Source organism: Propithecus coquereli, unplaced genomic scaffold (assembly GCF_000956105.1).
Source record: "Propithecus coquereli isolate 6110/MARCELLA unplaced genomic scaffold, Pcoq_1.0 Scaffold344, whole genome shotgun sequence".
Lineage (NCBI taxonomy): Eukaryota > Metazoa > Chordata > Mammalia > Primates > Indriidae > Propithecus > Propithecus coquereli.
In genome coordinates this window covers 964,295-986,175 of record NW_012149108.1, presented here as the reverse complement: position 1 = coordinate 986,175, position 21,881 = coordinate 964,295, and the positions used below count along the sequence as shown (strand labels likewise).

Here is a 21,881-nt window from a genome sequence, read left to right as displayed (position 1 = left end):
GGTCCCTTTGCCATCCTGTGGGCCCCACTGTGTCACCCATGAGCCTCCCCTGTCAGACTGGACTTTCCCCTTCCCGGCTCAAGCAGGACCTGCTTCCCCCAGCGCACTGCGCTGAAGACAAGCCACTCTCAGGACAATGAGATGTCCTCAGCATCCAGACGACACAGAAGGGTGCTAGCAGCCGAAAGTTAGACTCCTTGAAAACTTCTTTGTGTTTCCTAGCACTAAACTGATGAGAATTGGTCACAATTAGAATTAGTCTTTTTTAAGAACAAGGGAGAGCATAATGGACAGGCCCCATGGCAGTGTTCCCAAGTTTGGGCCTATTACTCACCACTCGTCAGAGTCAGGAGCAGTCCCCTTCGACTGACCAGTACTGAGATGAGGCCCACAGGCTAAAATTGGGCACACGTCTCTGCCCCTGAGGTGCCACCGAATGGGTGGAGTCAGCCTTTCCCCCGATCCTGACCATGGTGGTGGGGCACAGCTATACTTAGAGCTCGGGGAAGGACCTGGGGTGTTGGATTTTTCTCTGTACCTCCCTACACCAGATCATTTTAGAGCCAGAGCACGGCCATAGCGTGGGCTCTGGGGTCACGCAGAAGCTCTGCTTTAGAGATAGGGCAGCCCTACCCTCCCTTTCAGGAGAAATTGCACTGAGCTCCATCACAGTTATTTTAGGGAAGGGATCCGTGAGTCTGCTGGGCTCGGGTCCATGTGAGCAGGACAGACCCTTGTGCTGGAAAGCCTTTCTCAGGGTGGGCAGGGGAAAGGACACTCACTTTTGTTGGGCTCCTGCTATTTGCCAAGTGTGACAGTTCCGTGAGGTGTTTATTATTATCTCCCTTTGACAAATGAGAAGATGGAGGCTCGGGAATTTAAAGAACCTGCCCAAGGTCCAGCTTCTTGAATGGTGGACCCAAATTTAGAAGGCCATTACACAGCTCTGCCTGGCCAAAAAATTGTCACCTGGCCCAATGAGGGCCACTGCACCTTAATACCTTGCTGAGTTATTCCCTGGAGGTAAGTCCCTGCTGAAGGAATCTCGTTCTACAGCGCGCATGTGAAAGCAGGGTAAGGCTCACTGCCCTAAGAGAAGTGTTAGGATCAGCCCACACACACGGAGACGTGGTGGGCTCATGGAAATCAGATGTCAGGCTGAATGCGAAGTGGGCGACCAATGGAATATTCTCCACCTTTCTGCTGTTACGAGTTTGACTGGCATAGACATCTACCGAGGAAGAAGGAACCCATAAGTGTATTTGCTTCAGTCAGCTGCATATATGTGCTACGATGAAAAAGCCTTGGACTAGGGGGTCAGATCACCTTGGCAGAGAAGCTGTACACCTTTGGACAAATCACTTAACCTCTCTGGGCCTCCATTTTCACATCTTTCAAATAAGAGATCCCATTTTCCCTGCCTCCCACAACTGTGGGGAAGCTCATGTGAGACAGTGAGCAGGGAAGGGAGAAGTGAAATTTGGAAAGAAAAATCTACTGTGTAAGTAGATTTAGCAGTAAATTATCATTTTGACATATTTTCTTCCAGTCTTTTTTTCCTAGGCCTGTTGCTCTGAGTCATGCCCTCCTAATTATAGCATATCCCCAATTCTGCATACAGTTACAAGGAGGCTCTTGGGAGGTTACCCAGGTTTGGATAACTCTTTGTAAGGAGGCATGCATCCAGACAGAGACACAGAGCAGTGAGCATATGTATCTCTGGGTACGTGTCTGTACAGGGAAGAGAATCGACTATTCCAATCTCTGTCTTAGCCCTTGTTAAAGCAGCAGAATGTGTCAACCTCGTCTTTCCCCCAAAGTCAGCAGTAGTGGTACAGGTGAAACCATGCCTCCTCTGTGATATGTAGCTGCTTGTAAGTGAACTCACTGACAAGTAATATCCAATAGAAAATACATCAGTGTCATAGCTGCTAAGTCTTTATTTATTATAGTATTGTGCAGTACCATTGCTGTCAAGTTTTCAGGCTGCTAATAATGCTTCTAACCCTGCTGCTAACACCTCATTCTTTCTTCTATTCCCTGCTCTCCTGTCTTCTGTCAGAAATAAAGATTTCAGACATAGGTAAGACAACTAGTGAAGAATTTCCTGTCTCTCCCCTGCCTTGTTGCATGCTGTATGGTAAGCTACACGTGTCAATTTCAGATGGCTCCATGGCAAAAGAATCCTGTGTGATTGGAACTGATTGGGGGTAATCAGTCGCAACGAGAGGAAGTCATCAATAATGGTTGGGGGTGGGTGGCAAGAGCCTAAACTCCTTGAGTCTGTAGCAAAATGAGGCAGTTACTTTGGTAGTCTGTGGACATGACAGACTGAAGTAATAGAGGAAAGAATTTAAACCTTGAAGTAATAATTTGAATGCCACAGTCTGCTTATCCTTAGAATAAATGAGGATGTCATCCCACCTGTGTTGAGAGACTTTAATGGTCATGATGGGAAGTCCTGAGAATGCCTTAATCAGGTGAGGAATCTGGAAGGAGACAGATTTCACATTTGTCTTTCTAGGGGCATTCCAGGTGCCTCGGCTTTGGGATGCCAGGCGATCCCACCAAAAGGCTTGCCAGCAAGGACAGAGCAGACCACAGGGACCACCTACAGACAGCATCCCCAAATAGGAACTTTGTCACAAAGTAGATTTGTCATGTAGGCTCACAGTGCACGCAGCAAGCAAGAGAGGGTCTAGTCAGACACACCGAGAAAAGAGTCTGCCTGTCAGTATCATTTGTCATTGTGGCATTCATCTGACTACTGGCTAACAGTCACCGCAGAGTCCCCTGACCTCACACACTTTGGGGTGATTTGAAAAGTAACCGTGGGCAGACAGAGCTGTGGCTTGCATGGCCACAGTTGTGGCTCTCAGTTATCCATGCGTGGCTCAGATCCAAGTGGCATGCGGGGTGGTGCTAAGCTGGGGTAAAAGAATGTCTCAGGCATGATGGAAAAAGACAGACTCAAAATCCAATGATGATTATGTCTATTTCTGTGTAAGCAGATATAGTGTTCATATTATAATCATATATTATTTTAAGACAGTAATAATTAACCTGTATAGAGCATTTATTAATGCCATGTAGAGAGAGAGGGTTATGTGATTTACATGGATCGTACCATTCTTTTTAAATCACTAAAGCACTCTATGAGGTAGGTACCAATGATTACATCCAATTTACAGATGAGAAAACGGAAGCTTCCCAAGCATGTGGCCTTGAAAAAATTACTTCATCTCTCTGAGCTTTAGTTTCTAACGTGAGGTTAACAAAATGTCCCTTGGAGGGTTGTTGTAAGGATCACAGAGGATATTTGTAAATGTTCAACATTTCAGGCACAGGGAGGAGCTCCAGAAATGATGGTAATAGCAGCAGCAGCGGTAGTAATAATTACAGTATACTATATATGTTATTTACACTGTTATAAGTTGTTATTATCATAACAACAGTTATTATATGATGACGATTATGATACCTCCATAGTCCCCAAAAAGAAATTGAGTTCTCTTACATCCAAAGACACATTCTTGAAAGTAATTAAACAGAAATTGATAACAAAAGACAAAAGAAGGAAACACATACATGTGATTGTACAACAGATTAGGCTCTGAGCTTCCTGGCAGCCAGAGTAAATAGGAAAACATAATTACTTTCATAGTTTGCATTATCAGAAATGGAAAATATGCCCACTTCTCAGAGGAGAAGTATTTTTCCTGACATTGAAATCCGATATTTCCAAGGAGATGTGTATGGATGATGCTGAACTGCATTGATATGAGCCTCAACTTCCCTTGTACAGAAAACACGGAAGTACATTTCACATGAGAATCTTGCATTAAAACCTAGTATTGAACATGGAGACAGTCCATCAGGGGTGGTGGCTGCCTGGGACCAGCTGTGACACAGGGGACACAGCTGGGAAGGGGCAGGGGCTGGGGCGCTCATCCAGCCCTGCTGTTCATTCACCGTGCGGCCTCGGGCTGGGCACCAGCTTTCCCGGTTTCCAGTTTCATCATCTATAAACTGAAAGTTCTGGTTTCAGAAGCTTTTGTTTCTAATGTTCAGTGACCTTTTGATACATTCATGGTACGATTTCAAAGCCAGCTTCCTGCCCTCTCTTAATTCATTGTTTTCTCGGGTGCTAAAAACTGTTTGTAAAGTGAACCAAAGTAGAAGGGAAAAAAGAATCACCTTCTGTCCCCCAGTTGTCTAAGTGCAATTGGGAGACACCAGGAAGCCTGGATTCCAGCTCTGACTTTAACTGGCACCTGGATATTGGCAACTCCCTTCCTCTCTCTGGGCCTCAGTGTCCCCATCAGTAAATGTCAGAGATGGATTAAAGAAATTCTAGAATTTTGTCCTCTTCATTCATTAATGGTCTCAGCTGCTCCCAGAAACAGCATCTGGCCCCACGCTGGTGACATAGTATCATCCTGCGCTGTGCTACCCCAGGGTGGGCTCCTCTCTGCCTTTGCCTTCTCAGCCTCAGTCCAGCCTACCACGCTGGGTGTGCTCTGTACAGAGACCCCAAATCCCCTGGGCATCCTCTCTGTGGTCCCCTCAGGAAACAAGCATCCTCGCCTCTTCCCAGATCTCTTCCCTAGGTCATGGAGGGATGTTTGAAGCCTTTCCTTCAGAAGCACATTTTAACTCAAGGCTCCATCAAACCCAGCTACACATATTATATTAACCCAAGAGCCTTTAACTGCCCCAGGAAATAGGTTGGACAGGACAATATTAAGTCTGACATACTTAGCTTTTCCATTATGCACAAAATATTCTGGAGGTTTCTCAAGGTGACCAGCTTTGCTTAAAAGCTGCCATTTATTGAGCATTTTATTTTTTAATGGAACTGGCACTATGCTCAGAGATTAACATTCTTCATGAAATTTTGTCCTTAAAGTAACCCTTTGAAGTAGGTGTGATTATCTCCATTTCTCAGATGAAAAAACTGAGGCTCAGAGTAATAAAGTGATTTTCCCAAGGTCACTTAACCAAATGAGTGGTAGAACTGGTATTTGAAGCCTTGTCTATGTGGCTCAACACTCAAGCTCTTCCTACTGGTTCTGAAAACCAGCAAATCAGATTCTGCCAGGCTGCCACCCAATACTGAAGGACACTCCTTTGCATGAGGCAGACCTTACTAGAGACAAAGGGAGAATTCTCACTGAGACCACCTCTTGTCCCAAGAGACTTCTGGGCCCCCAGCTCCTCCTGGAAAACTCCCTACACTATCTAGAGAGAGGGTAGAGTGAGGCTCAGCTTTAGCCCATTAACCTCATGAATGGTACCCTGCAGTCCTCTAGATTCTATGTCACTTCCAAAAGGACCAAGGTTATGTTTGAGGAACTGGAAAAGAATATGGGTCCTCAGAGATTTCCTTGGAAAACTCTAGGAATAGAGCTGTGATCCTATTTTGTGCCCAGCCCTGCTCAGGATACTAGGGATCAGAAATGGATCAGACATGGTCCCTGTCCTGGAAATGCTCCCTGTCGACACAGCAGGCCTCAGGTCTCAGCTCTAGGCTGTCTTCTAGCTCATGCTCTGAAAGCGTTTATGATTTGCAGAGTTAGGCCTTGCTACCCGAAGTACAGACAAGCGACATTGGCACTCTCTGAGAACTTACCAGAAATGCGGACTCTCAAGTTCTGTACCCTAGAACTACTAAACCGAAGTTTGCATTTTAGCAAAGTCTCCAGGAGGTTCATATGCACATTAAAGTTTGAAAAGTACTGCTTAAAGCTGTGGTTCCCCAATCTGACTGTGCCTCTGAGTTACCTGGAGAGATCTCAAAGGTACAGGTGCCCAGGCCCTTCCATGCTTATGGTTAAGGCCTCTTTCTTTAAAAGCTCTCCAGGTGATTCCGATGTGTAACCATGTTTGCGAACCATCACTCTAAGGTTGATAGCAGTGAGTGTATAACCTATAAATACCCCAGCCAGGGAGGCCGATACACATTCATCCAAACATTGGAGTGCTTATTCTGTATCAGCCCAGGGACTCGAAGTCAGTCCCTGCCCTTGAGGAGTTCAAGATTTCATTGACAAGACAGACAACTCAACAGAAAAGTGTCTCGAAGTGCTACAGATACTAAAAATATAAACTGCTTAGGCTCTCGTGGAGACACAGTGAAGGAAGTGGCAGTCTGCTGTGGGGAAGAAGCGGGGCCCAGGAATGGTGTTACAGACAATGTGATGCTCGAGCTGAGCCTCAGCAGATGAGCAGTGCCCGGAGCAGCAGTGGGGGGAGCAGACAGAACGCACACTTTAGAGTGAAGCACATCTGGGCCGGAACTCTGTCCTGCCACTTAGAAGTTTGTGGTCCTAGTCAAGCCACTTCACTTCTCTCAGTCTCAGTCTTCTGAGCTATAAGGAAAAAAGGGACTGACCTTATGTGGTAGTTGTGAGGAAAATGAGGCCACGTGTGCCAAGTGCTAGCACAGTGTCCAGGACAGAACCAACACCCGTGGGTGGTGACGGATGCATTCATATCTGTGGCAGTTGTCTCTGTCTCTGTTCTGTGGACTGAAGGCACTGCGGCCTGGTGGAGGTCCAGGTAGCCACCACGGACACAGGTGCAGCTCCTAGCACCAGGTGGCATGAGGAAGAAAGGAGCTGAAGACTGTCCAAACTGCTCCACAAACTGGAAAGGGCTGTTGAGGTGTATAATTTCATTTGATCCTAATGATGAACCTGTGAGCATAGCAGAGCAGGGACTTCACATTTGACAGCTGAGAGACCTACAACTTGTACTATTTAGGTGACTCTTCTAAACTGGAACACAAACCTTCCAAGTACAAAGCCAGCGGTTCCTTCCCTTACACTTAGCTGACCACCAGACCTCAAATTTGTCCTGGGGCACAAAAGATGGGGCCACAGCTCTTACAGACTCTGGGACAATCCTGCCCATGCCACCCTCTCCTGGAATTTACTGATCTGACAAACTCCATGAGTGACACTTTTCTGAAGCAGTGCAGGGAGACATGAGCTGGAAGCTCAGGGGGCTAATCTAAGTGGACAGGGCCCCCTCGCCGTCACCCCTCAGGGACCATTTTCTGCCAAGGTGGATAGAACCAGTTTATCATGAGTGATGCGCAAAGAAATGAAATAATCACCCCACCTCTCAGCTGTCATCAGGAAAGCAGAAAAATCAAGGATGCCCTCACACTACACAGCAGGATCTAAGGTCACTGCATTTTATTCAGCCAGAATCAGTGTCATCTGGGAAGATTAAATCTGTGCTACATTATAGGGTAAGTCACAGGGGACATTTCAAGATAAACAAGATATGTCCTGTTACCACCACCCCCAAAAGAGAAGTAAAAGAAAAGCTAAGTAATTTAAATGAAAATATTACCTAAATAATCTGAAAATGGTGACGCCATCTATTTAAAACAAGTGGCTGCTATGGGCTAGATGGCATGAAGCTGAACATTGGAAAAACAAAAATGAATAAAATCCTTTCTCTTCCCTTCAAGTATTGACAGTCGGGTTTGGGAGGAACACACATAAACAAACAGCCTCAGTGTTATGTCAAGTGTCCTATAATCCAGATATGAACAGATATGAATCTCTGTGCACAGAGAAGAAAGGTTGGGGAAGGTTTTCCAGAAGAGGTACCATTGGGCTGACAGGTGAAGAGTGAGGAGGAGAGCAAAGGGGCAGGACGTTCTGCAGAGCAGGGGTGGCAGGTGCAAGCAGGCAGGAGGCATGTTGGAGGGACAGGGGGTCAGTGTGGCCGGAATGCAGGGCATCCATGAGGGAAGGGCTTCAAAGAGGCTTGGAGGATGGAGCAGCACAGCAGGAAGGGGCTTGTGTGCTGCCCAGATGGGGAGTCCCAGAAGGGAAAGCATTGACATGGCGGGTCGGTATTTGGGTTAGATCTGGAAGAATAGCTTGAAGAGGACCCACTACAGGCAGAGAGACTTACTCTTGGTTTGAGAAGGAAGTGACGGGGCAGTAGTGTTAGGGCTAGAGAGGGAGGACAGTTGGAGAAGACCATGTTAGGTTAGTTGAATTTGTGGAGAGCCTTGGATCTGGATGCCTGGGCCTGTTAGAAGTGGCCAGTCCCCAAGTATACTGTCCAAAGCAAAGGATGTTTAATAATGACAAACAGTCAGGGCCAGATTAAGACCTTCAGTGACCTACACACTGATAAGATCATGGTGCTCCAGCCTTCACATGGAATTCAGAAAACACCAGTCTGTAAAACAAAATATTGTTTATCAATAGGACCCCAAACTTACATGCCTAATAAATGCAAAATAGCTTCTTTCTAGACTTTTCTGATTCTCTTGCTTGCATCTTAAAGGGGTCTGCAGTGCCCTGGTCTTGCTGGTGCTCTCATCACTGCTTAGGCTGTCCCTGAGTCCCCTAGCACAGTCTGTGCCCTACCATGCAGTGAGAATGGCCAGTGCCAGGCCACCCACTCTGAACACAGAGAGACAGTCCTTTGAATTAAAACACTTTCCAGAGACTTGAAAGGGGCTGCCCATATTGAGATGCAGTTTCAGGGACTGGTAGGTGATCAGACCAAGCACAGGAACTCAAAATTAGCTTCCCAAGAGCAATGAATCCAACTTCAATGTGCCTTAGACTTGGAAGAAATTTTACATCAGTACGATGGAATAGCAAAATTCAGGCTAAGGTATACCTATTCTGTAGTCATCTCCAAATGCAAGAACAGATGCAATCACTGATAATTAAAATAACAGTTATTATTTTTGAGCACCTACTATGTGCCATGCACTGTGCTAAATACTTTGAATTTATGATTATATATAATTTTCCTAATACACCAGCAAGGTAGCTGTTAATACCTCCATTTTGCAGATGAAGAAAACTTGAGACTCGGAAGGCCAGGTAACTTGCCCAAGTTTCAGAACCAGAAAATCCCAGAGCTAGACTTGGAACCCAGACTGACTCGATTCCAAATCCTGGGCAGTTTTCCTACCCTGTGGCTAGAGGTGGTACCTTGTCTCCTTAATGCCTCTGTACAGTCTCACCTCTCTGTCCTCTGTTAGCATAGCCTGGTCTTTGTGACTGCCTTCCAGAAACAGAACCATCGTCAGCGCGGCTCTTCTGTGTTATTTATTTTTCCTTGGGTCTGCAAATCACAAACTAATCCTGCAATTCATTTATATCTGACTGCAGGAGGGAGATCCCTGGGCTCCTGATAAGTATAACATGAGTATCAACAGAAGACAGTGCTGACACTGACTAGAAGTCAGATCTAGCCAGGGTCTTATCCATCAATCCTGAGATGGGGGTGGAGGGTTGCTGTAAAAATCCTGGGGAGAAGGGCTTGTGTTTTTGAACTCTCCATGTTTCTGGCTTGAATTAACAAGCCACCTCTGTAGACTTCATTGATAGTCTTTGTAAGAAGACACGTATCTAGCACCTGATATGGGCATGGCACTGGGATGGTTTTTGCATTAATTGTGTTTTCACATTAATAATGGTTGGGAGGGATAGTTAGGCCAATCACTAAGGTCAGAAAAATTGGGGAACTAGCACCCCAAATAGGAACATCATCCCTGTAGGACACTTGCTTGGATTCTAAAGAGCCAGAGATTCAAGTTGTACATCTCTAGCTACCTCATAGGGAAGAAGAAAGTGCTCACAAATTGGCCATGTCTTTGTTTTCTAGTCACAGTCCGGCGCATAAGTACTACCTGACCACAGACCCCATGAGCGGGGCTGTCTTCCTTTCTGACACCAACAGCCGGCGGGTCTTTAAGATCAAGTCCACCATGGTGGTGAAGGACCTTGTGAAGAACTCTGAGGTGGTTGCAGGGACAGGTGACCAGTGCCTCCCCTTTGATGACACTCGCTGCGGAGATGGTGGGAAGGCCACGGAAGCCACACTCACCAACCCCAGGGGTAAGGTCTTGCTTTATAAACACTATCAAGAACATTTATTAGAAGCAGTTTCCATTTCTAAAATAAACGTTTAATACTACATTTTTAGAAAATACCAAGAAATATATGGAGGAAAATTAAAATTGTGATAATTCCACCAGCAAGAAATATTCCCAGTTAACATTTCCTGTCCTCCTAGTCTTTTTGCTAAGTGTTTGTATATGTGTGTGTAATATTTACTACAGTAAAAACAAAATGGGATCCCATTGACCGAACTGCTTTAGTAACCTGCTTTTTTTCCTCTAAATGATGTATCATGAACATTTCTCCAAATCATTAAATAGTTTCTGTGCATTCATTTTATTTTATTTTATTTTCGAGACAGAGTCTTGCTCTGTCACCCCAGGTAGAGTGCAGTGGTGCCATCATAGCCCACTGCAAACTCCAACTCCTGGGCTCAAGCAGTCCTCCCACCTCAGCCTCCCAGAGTGCTAGGATTACAGGCACGAGCCACCACACCTGGCCTGTGCATTCATTTTAAATGGCTATATAGTATTCCAATAAATGGATGTCTCGTAATTTATTTGTCAATACCCGACAATTGGACATTTATGCTGTCTCTTATTTATTGCTGTACAGAAACATTGTGGTGTATCATCTTTGCATATGTTCATGTGTTATAGGGTGGTTTAACTATAGGTTTCAATTTTGAGTCCTGCAAAGAGTTAAATCTCTAAATACCCACAATCACAATTTTTCATTCACTTATTCACTAATTATTTATTGAGTACACAGAGCACTGTGGTTGCATACGTAAGTTCATTGTTTCAGAATAAGACTTGGGTGTGAATCACTCTGATATGGGAGAAAGGAAGACGTGCTCCCTGAGATACAAGAAGAGAGAGCTGTGCGAGGGGCTTTAGAGCTGAGAGAGACTCCTGTGCCTTGCAGACTGGGAAGGCTTTTTGGAGAAGCTGTCATGATTAACAGACATCCTTCAGTGGAGTATTTGTTGTGTTGCAAACCCTGAAGCCAATGACTTACAGTGTCTAAGCCTCAGGGTCCTCATTGATAGAATGGGGTATACTGTCTATGTCCACCTCCTAGGATTATTCTGATGGTCAAAATATATTTCATATGATATCTGATAAAATTGTTCTAAGTGATTATATTATTAAATAGTGCCAGATTTCAGGGTCTGGTTTCAAACCAAAGCAGTAGACTCTAGTGAAATCAGGCATTCAAATTCAGATTTTTGTCATTTAGTAGCTGTGTGATTTTGGGGGAGCTGCTTAACCTCTCTGAGCCTCATTTTCCTTATCTATGTAACAGGGATATGCTGTTCAGTTGTAGTACAGATTAAATATTCTTAGGAGTGTAAATGCTTTGTACAGTAGTACCAGGCACATGGTAAACATCCCATGAATGGTGATTCCTATTGTTTTTGTTATATTGTATCATATAATATATCATCATATCATATATCATATGATCATACATTGTCTCTACTACATAACTGGTAGGGATAGCTCTGTTGCATAAATATTGTGTCAACAAAGGTTAATGTCCCTTCTACTTATGATTTCCTAATACTGAGATAGCAGTTGGAAGTGGAAAGAACACTAGGCTTGCACTTAGGTACCCTGCGTTATGATTTTTCTCTGCCATTGGCTGGCTCTGGGACCTTCTCCTCTGGGCTCAGTTTCCCCATTGGTAAATGAGCAAGTTGGGCTAAATGATCCCCAAGACCTCTTTTAGCCACAACATTCTTACTCTCTTACATTTAAAACAGTTTTTTTCTGAGAATCTTTATTCTCTCCAGGCCTTTTTCGGTTGCTCTACACGCATGTGTGTTCTCTTCCCCACCCACCCCCACACTCACACAGATGTCGTGGCAGTGCATTTGCCCAAAAGCCTGTAATTAACCCAGATAGAAATGACAAGGGTGCCACAATATGCAGACGCTTTGCAGCAGGGAGGAGAAAAGATGTCCATCTATTTAGCACAACAAAAGGAGAAAAAATGAAGTAATTAATCAGAGGACAGATCACTTCTATTAGCCTGTGCAGCCAACTTTGTAAACAAGAAACCCAATTATTCACAGAGCACTCATCAGTTCTAGCAGATGGAAGAGAAAGACAGGGCAGACAAGAAAACTCCTGTCTTGATACTTACAGAATGAAATTCATTTCCATTCCAGGCAGGGACACAAGAAAGGCTTCCCAGCCTTGAGGCTGCTTGGTCCTCTGTGTGAAATCTCTCTCCAGACTGAGCCGCCTGAGGAGGGGTGGGAGGAACAACTGGTGCTCCAGAGGCCCTGGGTGTCTCAAACCACCCTGCTGGCCAGCCAGAGACACCTGGGCCCTGGGAGTAAGGCCTGGAGACCCACCAAGTGCTGGCCACATTCTCATAATTGCAGTAGTCGTTAGTAATTGTCGAGGGCTAACTATTACAAGTCCCATGTTATCAGTGAGGAGACTGAGACTTAGAAGCGAAGTAATGTCCCCAGGGTAATACAACTAGGAAGCTTTATAATCCAGAGTCTCCACCTCACTCAAGCCTTTCTGACCCCTTCCTCCTGTGCCTTCCCCAGAGAAAAAGGAACAGAACAAAAGTGACCAGAATCCCCTTTATTTCACCACAATCCTCTCGGGTCTGTCATTTCCTGTGATGCGTCACGTGGCCCCGATTTACTCCTGTGCCTTCCCAACTAGACCAACTGCTCCTGGGGGCACGTCTCAGCTGTAACCCTGAACAGTTCATGCTTTGGTAGGGGTATGAATGACGCTTGCAATTCTGAACCTGGGGTGGAAGTTAATGTCACCCAGGAACATTTCTAAAACATGCCCTGGTCCCAATCCCAGCCACCTCCCGAGTTAGTATTTCCAGGAGTGAGGCCCAGCAGGTGTATATTAAAACAAAAATCTTCAGGTGATTCTGATGCATGTCACTGGCTAAGAAGTAATAATTGAGTGGAGTGGTTCTCAAGCTTTGGTCTGTTCATTGTCACCCAAGGTGTTTGTCAAAAATGCAGACAGATGCTCAAGCTCCACTTGAGAGATCTGAAGCAGCTACCTGGGGGGGTGAATTTTCAAAGCACTCTCGGCAATTCTCACACATATGCAAGAGTGAGAAATACAGATTTAGAACAATCCCATGGTTTGGCAGCTGAGAAAACAAATGCAGAGATGCCCGGGGACTTGCCCACGGTCACACAAGCTGGGTCAGGGAGAAAGTTAACGGGGTGGGATGATCTGGTGAACACAGCAGATGATGCTGAGTGAGAATTCTGACTCCTCTCTTCAGGAGCCTTCTTTAGAAATTAAATTCAACAATATTCTCTACACAAATCCATAAGATTCATTTTAGAGTCTATACTTTTGTAATGACCAATGAAACTAAAATAATAAGAATAGAAAAACATGAAGGAAAATTATCTTGAAAGAAAAGAAAAATTGTTATGAAAAAGGAGATTCAATTATTATAATTACAGAGCTTCAAAAGTAGGTTATTTTAAATAATTCACAGTGTTAATATTGAAAAAGATTCTCCTTGCCACTACCTCTAGAGCTTAAAAAACCCAAGAAGTTATGAATCCAGTTTTAGTGGATGGCTAAGGTGATAGATAACAATCTCTGAGGGCAGCAAGGTGGGACCAGCGTCCTGGAAGATCTGAGAACCCGTGTTTTCATCCCTGCTCTGAATGAGTCACTCAAAGCCTCTGAGCCTCAGTGTCCTCATCTTTAAAAGGGGAATGAAGGTTGTGGGAGGAACAGATCAGTCACGTAGGGAGGGGCTTTGTCAGCTAGCAAGGCTCCTGAAAGTGTGGGTCCTTGTCATCTCTAACACTAAATTCCCTGCTTTGGCCTCTCCACCCCCAGGCATTACGGTGGACAAGTTCGGGCTGATCTACTTCGTGGATGGCACCATGATCAGACGCGTTGATCAGAACGGGATCATCTCCACCCTGCTGGGCTCCAATGATCTGACGTCAGCCCGGCCTCTCAGCTGTGATTCTGTCATGGATATTTCTCAGGTAAGGAGGAGGCCTCATCGGCCAGAGCCCTGGTTCTGTCCTCTTGTCTGCACCTGGCCGGCCCATTGGCAGTTCGTCTTTGCACTGAACCAGCCTGTGAGGGCACTCCCCTGATGTGCTGGGCCTGTGATGAGCACGACACAGCCATGCCCTGGGAGTTCACTGTCGGGGTAACAATGTGTGACCGTAGTGGAGGCTCAGGGACCTGAACTTCCTCTTTGGTAACACCGACAGATACTTGTACATTGTCTGTTCTCTTTCTAGACTGTGAGCTACATGAGGACAGAAATTCTGTCAGTCTTTTCCTCTGCTGTAACCAGGGTGTCTGGTACATAGTAGGAGCACAGCCTGTATTTGTTGGTTGATTAATTGATGAATCAATGGATTGAATCCTAGCTTTGCCACTCACTAGCTGAGTAACTTTAGTCAAGTTTCTGAAGTCTTTTGAGCCTCATTTTTCCTATCTGTAAAATGGAAATAATTCACGTCAGCCTGGGAGGATGGCCTTGAGAATACATGAAACGATGCATGCAAGGCTCCTAGCACTGCTTGGCTATTCGGAGGTGATGTATAAACAAAAGTTCTAGTGCCCACTTTCACAAAGGAGATGACATTTGTGCCAGGTTTTAAAGGTTGTGCAGGGATTTGCTGAGTGGCAAGGGAGAAAAGGAGACATTTCACACAAAGGAGACGGCATATGCAAAGGCACAAAGGTGTTAATGAGCCTGGTACACTCAAAAAACATGGAAAATCGAATACCAGAGCATAGGGTACTTGAAAGGAAGTAGTAGGAGTTGCAACAGGAAGCCGAGTTTGGGGCCAGTTAGGGAAGGACCTTGCCATACCACTCCAAAGAGCTTGGACTTTAGCGGGCAGACAGCAGCATAGGTCAGACAGAGACACGAGAGGTGGCTGTGAGTACATCCTGTGATGACTTGGCAAGGGATGGGTCCTCTATTGCTAGATCCCTTGGCAGGGCCTGGCCTGCGCTGAATCTTGCCAACATTACCAAAACCTGGGAAATCAGGAGCATTGAATTATATCAAACTGCAAATTGATTTCAGCTCCAGCAGCACTTAGCTTTTTAAACCCCTTCACTTTTAGGAGGGCCTGCACACGCACACCCTTTTCCGCTGGCTGTGGCACCTGCCCCAGTCTCGCTGGCCATGCCTGCCTCTGTTACTGACACGTGTCACTGAGCCCTTCCTCAGGGCCCCGTGGTTGCTGCTGGCAGTCCCAGCACATGTCACATCCCCGTCGCATGCTGGGGTGGTTTCCCTCTGCGCCAACTAATGTGATTGTTACACTCCAGAATGGAATCTGTTCTCTGCCACTCGTCTTTGCGATTTGGCAGGCTTCCCCTTGCTGGCTGGAGAGTTTCCCTCTCTGGTCTGTGAGCAAGCCTGAGTTACCCATCAGGAAGCTGCTATGGCCTAAGGATGTGCATGCAAGTATTTTCAGTTCTCAACCAGCCAGCACAGGGTGCCGAAAATTTTCAGTGCACATATTGGAAAATTATTTAACTTCAGATGGAGGTACTGCCAAGCAGCCAGATCAGAGGCTTGGAAGACAAGTCGCATATAGTGGAGAGGGGGAAAACCCACACTTAGATTCAAAAATCCTGGACTGAAATTGCTACACTCCTGGCCCTCACTACCTTCGTCTGAATCATGGCATGGGACTTTTTTTTTTTTACCAAACTCTCCGACACCAGGCATATATTTTTACATACACATATGGGCAGAATGGCTTCCATTCTCAGAGCTTCCTCTGTTACACACACCTAGCTACTTTGCTGCCCCGTGGGGAGCAGGGGGCTAAGCCAGAGAGAGAAGAGCACAGCTCAGAGGCAAGAGTGCAAAGGGGAGAACTGAGGAAGCTGGACCAGCTCCTCTGGGAGGAGACCCAGACCAGGCACAAAAAGAAACCAGAGGGAGGCAAGAGTAGAAGAAGGAACAGAAGGTACTGCAGCCTGTTAAGTACTGGAGATCAGTTCTCAGCTCAGCAGGGTATGGCCACCATAGAGAGAGTATAACTCTGTACTTAGGGTCCCAAATAAGAACTTACTATGTGCCAGGCACTCTGTTAGAAATGGGATTTAGAGATGAGTATGACTTCTCTTTTCTTATTTCATGGTCACAATAATCCCATGGGGTAGATATTATGTACCCCATTTTATAGATGAGAAAGCTGAGGCTTGATAAAATAAAATGCGTTTATAAATGTAGAGCCCTGCGCCAGGTTCCATCAGGGATGCAGAAAAGAATTTTTTAATGAAATCACATACATAAATTGCTTAGCACAGTGCCCGCTTGCTAGTAAGGAATAGGATGGAAACATTAGTTCCCTTTATAATCTATTAATACAAAGAACCTACTTGTCTGTTGTCTCATTTGATCCTCACAACCACCCTATGTAATATTTATTACCCCCTTTTACATAGGGGGAAAGAAGTTCAGTGTCTAAGAAACTTGAGTCAGTCGCCATGTGGTAATTGTGGCAGTGGCACAGAAAACGAGGTGTCCTGATCCCGTCTGTCGCTCTCTCCGTGCCCCATTCCCTGGCCATTCGTTTACTCATTCATCCGACAGTCCACGTGTGCAGGCAAACCTCCCGCGACAAGGCAGCCGGCTCAAGGGCTTTAATAAAGGCACAGCGTGCTCAGGAGCACAGGGCAGAGGGAGCTCCGTTCCATGCTAGGACCATAAAACATGGGAGCTGGCGGACCTCTGATGTTATAAAGTCTAGTCCCTCCATTCTGGTGAGGGAAATTTAGCCTTGGCCAATCATTTCCTACAGGGAGGAGAACCGGAGAGGCTTAGGTGGTTGGTCTGGTCCAGAATCATCACACAGGCAGCGTGAGGGCCCGACTCCCAGAGCAGTGCCCCTGCCCCTCCCCAGGCTCCTCTGTGCACTCGGCATAAGGGGAGAGCGCAGGAAAGCACTTGCTCTGCATTCGTCCTCCCCTCGCCCTCCCCACCCCATCCATCAGGGAGCATCTTTTCACCATAATGACAGATAGAGAGGTCTCTTCAAGCAGTTCCCCAAGGTGCCACAGGACCAGAGGGCATAAAATATTTAGCAGCCAGTGTTGACAAGAAATGGATTTTAGGAAATTGAAAATAACCCTGTCACTTTAGAGCACACTGTGCTCTTGATGCAGCCTGAAAGCTGCCTGACGCTGTGCTCCAGAGAGCGTGGGAGTGTGAAGCATTGGCCTGGCGGCCCCTCTGCTGTGGCTCCCTGGCTCTGTGGGTCAGGGACCCGGCTGGGAGGCGGGCAACAAGGAGGCGTTAGGAGGCAGGACCTGAGGACAGAGCTCTGAAGAACTGAGGAGTGGCCTGCCCAAGCCTGAGTGGCCCTGAGCTGAAGGGGACAGTTGGGGGTGGCCTCATCTCATGTATATATGATTTATTGGGGTTTCTTTTTACATTGGCAAATTACCACCTTTACATTGTAAAAAATACAAGTTAGAAATCACAAAGAAGAAAATTAAAATTACCTTTAATTCCAGGATGGTTAACATTTTGGTATATATCCCTTGAGCTTTTAATCTCCTTTCTGTCCATAATCTATTCTAAATTTCTTGTGTTTTTTCTCCAATTGGTATCACATTGTGCTTACAGTCCTATAACCTGTTCTTTTTACTTAATACATAGCAAACATTTTCACATGTCATTAAATATCCATCTATAACATCACTTTTAACAACTACACACAGCATTCTAACTTGTAGGTGAACTAAATGTACTATTATTTAGCTAATTCTTGGTTGTTGGGCATTTGCCTAGGTTCCAGTTTTTTACCATTATTAAAAATGGCTGTGATAAACACTCTTGCAGACAATGGTGTACAAAAGCAAATTCCTGGAAGAGAAACTTCTTTTCTAAAGGTATACACTTGCTTAAGTGAGCCCCAAGGTGGACCAAATATCAAGGCTTTGTAGGGGAGATGAGTCTTCAGGTGGGGTAGGAAAACCAGCACAAGTGCACCTGTTGGCACTTCTGGCCCCCACACAGCATGGCTGGACTTCTGAGGGACACAGTCAGCAAAGGGCTCCCCTTAGTGCCAGCACCTCCCAGTGTGACATATCCAACAACCGAGCCTCTATAGCACTGAACGTAGCATTCCTCACTCAGGCCCTGCCAGCTGCAATCCTGGGAGCCGCTTGAAGGCTCACCACGATCCCTGCCAGTTTCCCAGCCTGGCTCACAGGAGGCTAGCATGGCACCCAGGACCTCTGAACTGCTAGTGCCCACAGACAGCTGCCATCACCCCTTCCAGGAGGACTTCTTCTCTGAGATACAGAAACCATTATCTAGAGCAGGGCTTCACAAGTGTCAGTGTGCACAGAAATCATCTGGGGATTTTGCTTAAATGCGAGGCTCCAGGCAAGACCTGCCATTTTGCTCTCTGACTAGTGCCTGCCGGTGCCAACACTGCTCTGTCTGATCATCACACTGTAAGGAGCAAGGATCCAGTCTCAACCCCAGAATCACCAGGAAAATTTCCAAAATAATACCAATGCCTGAGCCCCACACCCGGGGATTTGATTTAACTGACCAAAGGTGGGATTTGTGCACCAATATTTTCTAAAATCTCCTCAGGTAATTTGAATGTGAAGCCAGATTTGAGAATCACTGGTCTAGAACTATGTCAGACAATGGCTATAGTTATTTTGTCTTTATATCCCCAGCCAGTTCATTAATCCATGAACTGGAGCTGAGAAGTCATCTTCCGTGCATGTACCATAGCCACCATTCACAAAGAGTCTGCCTTAAGCCTCTGAACAACTCCCACTTCTGCCTGCAGACTCCATCTGCCCTCCCCTCCCTCCTCTAGAACATCAGCTGCCGTTGTTTGAGCACTCGCTGTGGGTCAGGCACTCTGCACTGTTGTCACTCCTATTTTCCAGATGTGAATGTTGAGGCTCAGAGTGGCAAAGTAACTCACCCATGGTCATAAGTGGTGGACTAGGAGCTGAACCCAGGCTGATCTGACTCCAAAGTCTGTCCACTTCCCTGCTATTTTGTTGTTGTTGTTGTTGTCGTTATCCACTTCATCATGCTTTGTCCATCTAACGGAGACTATCAGATGTCTCAGTGGCAGCTGTGTCATGGTTTCACTCTGATCAGGGGGCTGACACTTCAGCGTTGATGACAGACTGCGTGAGGATCGAGCAAGACTGTACATGAAGGCAGTGTGGACGCTGGTACAAGCTCTATGGGATGTGGGATGATTAGTGTGGGCATCTTGCCAGTCATTTGAGTGTTGGTGTCTTCATTGTCAGGTTCGCCTGGAGTGGCCCACAGACTTAGCCATCAACCCAATGGACAACTCACTTTATGTTCTTGACAACAATGTGGTCCTGCAAATCTCTGAAAATCACCAGGTACGCATTGTCGCCGGGAGGCCCATGCACTGCCAGGTCCCTGGCATTGACCACTTCTTGCTGAGCAAGGTGGCCATCCACGCAACCCTGGAGTCAGCCACCGCTTTGGCTGTTTCACACAATGGGGTGCTGTATATTGCTGAGACTGATGAGAAAAAGATCAACCGCATCAGGCAGGTCACCACTAGTGGAGAGATCTCACTCGTTGCTGGGGCCCCCAGTGGCTGTGATTGTAAAAACGATGCCAACTGTGATTGTTTCTCTGGAGACGATGGTTATGCCAAGGATGCAAAGCTGAATACCCCTTCTTCCTTGGCCGTGTGTGCGGATGGGGAGCTCTATGTGGCTGACCTTGGGAATATCCGAATTCGGTTTATCCGAAAGAACAAGCCTTTCCTCAACACTCAGAACATGTATGAGCTGTCCTCACCAATCGACCAGGAGCTCTACCTGTTTGATACCAGTGGCAAGCACCTGTACACCCAGAGTCTTCCCACAGGAGACTACCTGTACAACTTCACCTACACTGGGGACGGCGACGTCACACTCATCACAGACAACAATGGCAACATGGTTAATGTCCGCCGAGACTCTACTGGGATGCCCCTCTGGCTGGTGGTCCCAGATGGCCAGGTATACTGGCTGACCATGGGCACCAACAGTGCACTCAAAAGTGTGACCACACAAGGACACGAGTTGGCCATGATGACATACCATGGCAACTCCGGCCTTCTTGCAACCAAAAGCAATGAAAATGGATGGACAACATTTTACGAGTAAGTATCCAGACAAGACTATTTAATGGTTTTGTTTCATTAAGTGCATTGTAGGATCAGAGATAAACTGATAGGGTGTGAATTAGGGGGTGTATTTCATTTCAATTCACGATTTGGGATGCAAACCGTTACCTATGATATGTTCTGCATGTTCTTATTCCAGATGATTTCTCCTAGGAAGGAAATGGTATAGTAAAAAGGCATGAGTTTTGGAGTCAGAGGAGTTGGACTTCAATCCAGCTCTACCATGGACTTAATCTCTCTAGGCCTCAGTTTCTACATCTGTAAAATGGGTACAGTGGATACCTGCCCAGCATACCACAGGGAGATGGTGTAGATGAAAAGTACTTGATGAAGTGCTAGCATCTTCATATGACCACTGTCTAGAAGTATGGCAAGGGGAGAAGGAACAGTCCCATGTGGGTGAATTTTCTACATAATTCAAGCTCATGTCTTCAAGTTCCCCAAAAAATTTTCACTTTAACCATATTGGGTGGAATTCCTTATGAAGTGTGTTACATGCCTCCCTTCTCAAACACAGACATAATGAAACCTTTCTTTTTATGAGTCAGTCATTGATAAGGAACAACAACAATTGCTTATTATGCTGCAGTATGAAGACAGCTTCCAGGAAGTGGGGAAACGAGGATACAGACCCCTTCGCCCCCGGCTGAAGTGATTTAAACTATTCTTTTATTAGCTCCTGATCTCAAGGGCACAGTTTCCTCCCTCAGGGTGGCGCTTGTGTCACCATCTGTCTCAGTCCTAATGCCCACCTCAGTAGCTCCCTTCCCTGCTCTTGATCGTACAGGGCTTCTTAAGGGGTGTGGCCAGAGAACCAGAAGTTCAGCTTATTATGATCCTAGCCAAAATCAAATATATGTCTGAGATGTTCCTCTATATTTTAATGAATGAACTAACATCTCCTTTTCTGTGTAAATTTTTAAGCGTCTCTTTGAGATCTTAGCCATGTTCCAGACAACTAAGACTGCTGAATATGTCACCATTACATAAGGATGTGGGAGACGGGGCAGGAACTAGCCTTGTTGAGCATCAGCTGAGGGCTAGGAGCAGCATCATTGCATTTAATCCTCACAACAGCTCTGGAAGATGGACACTATTATTTGTTTTATTGAGAAACTGAAGCTCAGAGCGGTTTCTGTGCCCACCATTTAACAGTGAGAACATAGCAGAACCAGGATCACACCCAAGTCTGTCTGATGCCAGAGCTCATGCTTTTTCAGCTCTGCCCTGCTGCCTTCCCCCCTCCCCAGCTGAGTTTGTTAATTCCCAATGAACTTGACTCCTTGAATCCTAAGTTTTTCTCAAGCTTGATCAAGCATCAGTTTCTCACTGTCCTAGTAGAATCCAAAGGAAAAGGATCTGTAATCGATTTTTAAATATAATGTGCACAAAAAATGCCACAGAAATTTGTACAAAGTTCACTGGCTAAATTCCCTTCTTCAAATAAGGACCTTGTTAATTACAAAGAAAAGACAAAGATCCAGGGAAACAGCAATTATCTTGATTAACTCATTGAAATGGAAATACGCTAAATAATTCAATTTTCTCCATTGCCCAATGGAAATCTCTTATACATTATTTAGCCAGTACAGGGGTTTCTTTGTCAGAGCAAGTCTGTGCACTCAATTAATTCCCAAGGTCACTCCCCCAGATCCCAAAATAAATACTTGCACATCACGGCAACCGCTTCTCTCTACCACCCCTGAAATCTAAGGCTGTTCCCTACACTTCTGTCAGAGAGGATCTCTCCTTCTCTTTCCTTGAGGAAATGTACAGCCACAGTTGAG

At 45.8% G+C, this 21,881-nt stretch overlaps 1 protein-coding gene across 1 annotated transcript in view; it reads left to right on the top strand.

The window, feature by feature from the left end:
• Window positions 1-21,881, top strand: part of TENM4 (teneurin transmembrane protein 4) — a 431,524-nt gene that overhangs the window by 377,007 nt on the left and 32,636 nt on the right. The window contains exons 22-25 of the mRNA XM_012651003.1: window positions 2,063-2,083; window positions 9,655-9,887; window positions 13,748-13,902; window positions 19,193-20,070. Of these exons, the coding sequence (XP_012506457.1) occupies window positions 2,063-2,083; window positions 9,655-9,887; window positions 13,748-13,902; window positions 19,193-20,070 (1,287 nt within the window). The remainder of the gene's footprint in view (window positions 1-2,062; window positions 2,084-9,654; window positions 9,888-13,747; window positions 13,903-19,192; window positions 20,071-21,881) is intronic.